This window comes from Larimichthys crocea, chromosome XIII (genome assembly GCF_000972845.2).
Source record: "Larimichthys crocea isolate SSNF chromosome XIII, L_crocea_2.0, whole genome shotgun sequence".
Lineage (NCBI taxonomy): Eukaryota > Metazoa > Chordata > Actinopteri > Sciaenidae > Larimichthys > Larimichthys crocea.
Genome location: NC_040023.1, coordinates 31674381 through 31680995, shown reverse-complemented (window position 1 = coordinate 31680995; position 6615 = coordinate 31674381). Strand labels below are relative to the sequence as shown.

Here is a 6615-nt window from a genome sequence, read left to right as displayed (position 1 = left end):
ATATATATATATATTTTTATTGTAATCACTCTTAACACATGACTTCAGCCTGTGGCTAAAATTCACCATAAGCCTCGAAATGTTGAGATTTTCTTTAATTTGTATACTGCATTTGCTGAGGGGTTAATCTCACAAGACACAAGACTCCACCCTGACACAGGAAACCTTGAAAATACTTACATAAGCCCAAAAAATGGGTTAAATTTAATGAATGAGTAATAAGTTTATTAACATCTGTGACAAAATACCAATAGAGGCAAAGACAATATGTCAGGGTCATTGTTGGTTATTGAGGCAATACAGAAGAAAAATGAGACTTGCTCTGTCACTGCCATTCCCGGTGGAGTAGGAATGTCCATATCCATATTTTTACGCATTTATTTTTATATATTCAATAATTCAAAGGTTATTATTTACACCAGACAGTGAGGTGTTGTGGGCTTTGAGAGTTATAACAAGTTGCTAACCACTCAATGCCTGCAACTCTACCTGCATGGAGCATTCAAGGAAAATATTTACAAGGCACAAAGGATATTTAGTATCACTGCAACATATTCAATTTCTAATACTGAAAACGCCCTCAGCAAAATAAATATAGGTGTTTCATTTTGGTCTCATAACAAGATTGCAATAAAGTTGCATACTATACCAGTCTGAGTATTGCTGCTTCTCACAGCGAAGAGCAGAGTCACCCAGATGAGAACGAACATCCTTGTTGATGACTGAGACAAAATCTTATCTCTCAGAAGCACAAACACGTTCTAGAAAATGTGGAATTAAACATGCAGAAGGTTCGGTTGGTTAAACTGGATCAGAAAGAGCTCCACAGATGACAGCACAGATGTTCATACAGGAAGCTGCATGTTCACTTATTTCTGTACATGTGAGAGAAAAAAAATTTGACTACCACTTCCCCCATGGGTGCCATTTTGGGATCCTGACTACAGGTCACCAACAGCTCTCAACATGTAGAGCCCTTCTCTATCTATCTTGAGTTTACAGTCTGCCATACTGCATAAACAAAGCCAATGACAGAGGGTGTCACTCCCTGTACAGATTGTAAAGCCCTCCGAGGCAAATGCACTTTGTGACATTGGGCTATACAAATAAAATCTGGTCATGGATTATTTGGGGCATAATCATTCACTTTAGATAGATTACATTCATAAAGGCACTTTAAAACATAAGAAAAATGTCTTTTACCTGTCTGTCTTGTTCGCCTGCTCTCCTCTCAGTGATCACTCTGGTGTGACTGCAATCTAAACCGACTCTTCTACTTCTTCCTTCTTTGTGCAAAAAAAGAAACAAATAAACAATAATGCAGAGCATTGGTGCTCCCATTGGGACACGGCCTCAATTTCATGCATCTTTAAGTTCATAGTGTCACACTATTCATCACAAATCATTTTAGGAATTCATACTCTAATTAATGAAGATAAAAGAAGACACTTTTTGCTGTTGTTGTTTTGGTTTTTTTGTACCACTTGTATGACTGTGAACTGATACAAAACATTTAGAAAGGGGAAGTTGCACAAATAACTTGTGGTCATCTTGAGAAACGAATTAACCAAGTGGCATCTTTTCTTTGTGCAGATGTGTAGTTTAGCTTCAGCCTCTTAAAGAGCACTTCTGTATGTTGTGCAATGTAAGCACTCTTCTCGTCAGTCACTGTGTTCAGTATGCACGTCTTTGCATGGCATCAACTGTACAGTATTTTCAGAGTCTCTTTGATAGCCAACTTCCTCTTGCACCACGGCTAGAGCCATCTTAAGCTAATACAGCAATTCTGTCAAAATAAGTTACTGTATGTCTGCATGTTAAACACAAACACAGTGTCAGGGGTTTAGAAGGATATGTCACTGAAAGCTCAGCAGTTTCTGCTCTTAGTACTAAATGACAGGTTGATTCTTGTGTCACATTTTTAAAATGGGGAAGTAATTTGTTCCCAGTAAAAAGAAACAAGTACTGATCAGTATTTTTTTAAATTTGAGGATAATGAATATGTTTATTATTTAATTCTTCTCTTATCAAAAATCCTGTAAACTCGCCAAATTGTTACGGCAAAGTGTGCAGCCACTCTAAAATGCAAATGAAAGAATAAATACTTCCGTTCACAGGGTTAGTGTTTATTTATATACAAAGCAGTGCACCAGCATGAAAGACTGCACTTAAGCAAACCAAACATAGGGGCACCGGGGATCATGGGTTAGGGTTGAGGCTGACCATCCAAAAACCACAGACTGCTGGTCGACCCGCTCTATAGTGGCAAATAACACACATGACTCAGTTCATTTAAATCTAACTTCAGCTGCATTTATTTTCTCTAAGCTTGTTTGTGCAAAAATACAAAATGCAAACACGTTATGCATGTAATATATGTAACAAGTGTATATGTAATAAAATATGTACGAAGCCTCTCTTGCAGGAATGGCCTGATGCATAGCTAATCATATTTACACCTGGAAGGGAGGAGGATGGACCTCCCAGTCACAAACCTGCCTCTCTACTGCCCCATCACTTGTCATGTTTTGTCTTGTCATCAGCAATTGTTCTATCATCCCCTCCTCCCCCTTCTCCTCCTCCTTCAACTCCTCCACCCTCTCCTTCTCCTCCTCCTTCAACTCCTCTTCCTCCTTCCCTCCATTGGCCTCTACGATTTCACCATCCTCTCTATCACTGTCTTGTCTCTTCTTTATGTCTTCGGTCTTAATTTCAGCATACTCTGACTCCGTGGTCTCTTTGTGAACTCTTTGACGCCTGTTCAGCCTGGAAAAGTTGATGTTCGAGTATTCCACCTCTTTTGGTTCGACTGGCTGCCCAGTAGCCTCAGCTTCTTCTTCTGCTGCCTGTTGGTCATGGATCCCATCCGTCTGTCAGGTACAATGAATAAACAGCATGTCGTTAGAAAGCTGATACAAGCCAGACAGCGGTGTGTAAGCTATAAACCAGGAAATCTCTCCATATCAGCCAGTAACTACAAATCATCTATTCATTGCATTCAATCCCAAAAAGATTCCAAGTCATTGCATAATCTATTTTGGTCTGACCTTTCAGGCTGTAATTACTTTACTCAGTTCCCTAAGGTCTAAAAATCAGCTTGAAAATGATATATATCAAAGTGCATGTTAGCAAAAAGAGCTGTATTAATATAAGTAGAAGTATAGAACCACTTCTTGCATAGTGATCATCTCCAGATTCTCAGCCAGGTTCTCAGCGCTTCCCCTTTTTTTTCTGTGGGAGAAAATGATTTAGACAAACAACCACAATGTATGAACAAACACGTAACATAAAACATACCTTGATCAATGGTTATCATTAATGTAAAATGGATAAAGTATGCTAAGACTGCTAACAAAGTGTACCTGCAGCATTTCATGGCCAAGCAGCAGATGACTGCTGAAAGAAGAAACCCAGTGACAAATGCAATGATGACCTCTGGCTGCTGAACAGTTTTTAGCAACTCCGTTAGTAGATCTGGTAATAGAGAGGAACAAACTGGTCAAAAAAAGAATTAACAGTTATGGTCACCAAAGGTTGGCACCAAATTCACCACATCTTTTTTTTTTTTTTTTTTTAAATGCATGAATCCAACATATGATATATTTGTTATTATTATTTATACACTGATTACGAAGCAACCCATGACCTCACGGGTACCTCTATATTATATTATAAGAAGAAGCAGAAGAAGATATACTTTATTAATCCCTTGATGGGGAAATTCTTTTTTCACTCTATTTTATTTTGACATCCCACACACACACACATGCAGTACAAGGGCATAGACATGCAAATGTCTACGCCCAGCGAGCAGCTGGGGGGGGGGGATTGGTGCCTTGCTCAAAGGCACCTCTGCAGTGCCCAGATGGACCACATGGACCATATTTTTGGTCCATGTGGGACTTGAACCGGCCACCCTCTGGTTCCCAAGCCAACATAAAACTGAGCTACTGCAGCCCTAATAAGTTAATATTACATGTAATACAATTTTATGCAACATATGTAACGGGGGTCCCTGCTCTTTCTCTATCAGCCTCGGTGTCCATGGCCTGAAAAATGTTGAAGGTCCCTGTTATAGGCTAAATACTATACAATATACTATATATAGACCAAATGACCTCGGTGAAAGAGAATGCATTTCCATTTATTAATGTTATTTTTGGCCTAAGGCAGACTGTGGGGGGATGCGGGGCAGTGGACAAGAACAACAAACTGATTATTCTGGGGTGCTCGTGCCTCTAAAAGGGTTGAGAGCCACTGGTCTAGAGTAGATGAGATATTTCCGTTGTTTAGTTGTCGACAGTTCTCTTGTTTTAACACGTATATTGTGATTTTCTTCTAGCACCTCAATGACACTGCTGCTGACACAGTTGACAGTGGTGTAGTTGTGATCTTTCACAGCAACACATACAGATACAACTTTACATACTCAATGGATTACATATGTATAGAAAAATGTTTCAGAATATCTAAATAAAAAGTAAAATAACAAATAAATGTAGGTTGCTACTCACAGGTCACATTCAGAGTCACTGTCTCCTCTGCAGTGATGTTGTTTCTGAAGCCGACCTTGCAGGTGACATTGGTGCCGTGGTGCTCAGCTGAGGGGTCAAAGGTCAAAGTCGAGCGGTATCTCTGTGCTACAGACGTTACAGACTCATTTTTGACAGCAGTGACATTTCCTGTGATGTGAGAGTCATTCTCTCCTTCTCCTCTCCATGTCCAGGTGATTTGAGGAACAGATCCAGAGCAGAGACCAGGAGCAGTGCAGGTCAGTGTGGTCTGTTTTCCCTCCATCAGAGGAGGAATCATCAGTGTGGGCTTCTGCATCAGATCTAAGGGAGAGCCGTCCATTAGTGGACTAAGGTGAGCAGTCTGAAGGTCTTATTCACTTAAATTTAGGCTAAAATAATCAGATACTTTGTTAAACATTTTAGTGAGACAATAAGAGTTAAGTCAGAAACTTCTGCAGTTCCTACTGGCTGCCAACAGAGGACGACAAAAGCCAAACATTACTTCATTCCCCATTAAAACATTAAAAGTCAATATTTTGGTGCAGTTCATATTCCCCATTAAAACATTAAAAGTCAATATTTTGGTGCAGTTCATAAGTACAACAATGAACATCTTCACTATGCATACATGTTGTATCTCTTCATACCTTTAACAGAGATAGTTGCTCTTGGAGTGAATGTAAATCCATCTGACTTATACGAATACGTATACGTATATGTATACTTTAAACCATTAACTCTGAGCTGATACGATCCAGAGTCTGACTCAGTGAGGTCATTGATGATGATGCTGCAGTTCCTCTGATTCACGTCAGGTTCCAGCAGTGACACTCGTCCTCTAAACCCAGGCTGAATTTTTGAATTGTTCTTGTAGGTGTGGAATATCCTCTCTGAATCACTACATCTTAATTTCCCTGCATCACATTTAGACCAAACTATATTTTTTGGTGTGAAGTGAGATTCTGTGGTGAAGGAACACGGTATCACAACACAGAGTCCAGCCTCTGCTGTTATTTCTCCTTCATTAAGAGTGATACAGTAGCCCTTTTGACAGCGTTCTTTTCTTCCCACTGACGCATCTGTTAATGTAAACAGTGAGAAAAACACAGAGACAGAAGATATGTTAATTTTGACAATACACCATATTAATAACCGATAATAGGTTTCTACTCCAGATACTATATAGAGTTGTTGCTTTACATAACTGCTGTGGTGAGCAGCTTTGAGCAGACAATGCAACATAATTTCAGCATTTAACATAATAGTATTTCTTAAAGTTAAACGGTGTCGTGAGGAATGGTACCAAAGAGCTGGTAAAAAATCCAGAAAACAATTTATAGAAGGAAATTTATCATGACATTTATTTATTTTATTCATATCTAATTATAAGCACAGCAAGATTGTTATAAAGCTGTATACCTTCATCAGCATTTATGCCTGTCACAGAGTAAAGCAGTGTCGCCCAGATGAGAACAAACATCCTGATTCGATGATTGAGGCACTCAGTGTTTCTCTCCACAAGAAAAGATTCTCCTTTCAGAGAGCATTAAAATCATTCAGTTGATGAACCTGGATCAGACACACAGCACAGATTGAAATACAAAGTGTTGCACGTTCACCTTTTCATTAATAACTGGAGCTAAAATCTTCTTCGGGGTTTGCGAGTGCCCTGAAATGTTTTGTGTTTCTGCTCCAGAAAGCTCCTAAATGAACACATCTATTGTAGCTCTGAAATAAATCTACAATCCCACATAACGCGAGACTTTCCCGATGAGATGCACTCCTCATTTTACAAGTAAGCATTTTGTGACATCAGTTAGGGAAGAATTCTGTAAGCATATTGCATTCACCTGGAAAAATAAATCTGTTTTGTTTAATGCAGTGTGTCTAACATGAAACTATCTGTCAGTCTGCTGACAGAGAATCCAGTCTGCATTGTAGTTCAAAGGCTACACTTCACTCTCGGCTGTCCTAAAGTGTCCAAAGAGACATAAAGCCTAATGTTAATCTACAATTCTGCAGTTTATCAGTGACACAGAGAAAACATAATTAATAATTACCTTTCTGTCTTGCTTTCCTCTTCTCAGTGATCTTTGCTGAG

The 6615-nt window shown here is 39.1% G+C and overlaps 2 protein-coding genes across 3 annotated transcripts in view; both read right to left on the bottom strand.

Annotated features, from left to right (window-relative positions):
- Positions 1–1356, bottom strand: part of LOC104930283 (CD166 antigen-like) — a 9239-nt gene extending 7883 nt beyond the window's left edge. The window contains exons 1-2 of one of the 2 annotated variants that reach the window (XM_027286935.1): positions 1204–1356; positions 650–761 (exon numbers count right to left, since the gene is read on the bottom strand). In XM_027286935.1, the coding sequence (XP_027142736.1) occupies positions 650–761; positions 1204–1341 (250 nt within the window). In that variant the 5' untranslated portion in view covers positions 1342–1356. Of the gene's footprint in view, positions 1–649; positions 762–907; positions 944–1203 lie in introns of those variants that run through there. The other variant, XM_027286936.1, reaches the window with a different exon arrangement.
- Positions 1357–2292: 936 nt separating this feature from the next.
- On the bottom strand, positions 2293–6067 carry LOC109143099 (myeloid cell surface antigen CD33-like). The gene is made up of 6 exons (XM_019279186.2): positions 5934–6067; positions 5162–5593; positions 4515–4835; positions 3363–3474; positions 3171–3231; positions 2293–2870 (listed from the first exon to the last, which is right to left on the bottom strand). The coding sequence occupies exons 1-6, from the start codon at positions 5992–5994 to the stop codon at positions 2454–2456; spliced, it is 1404 nt and encodes a 467-aa protein (XP_019134731.2). The 5' UTR covers positions 5995–6067; the 3' UTR covers positions 2293–2453.
- Between the last annotated feature and the right edge of the window lie 548 nt (positions 6068–6615).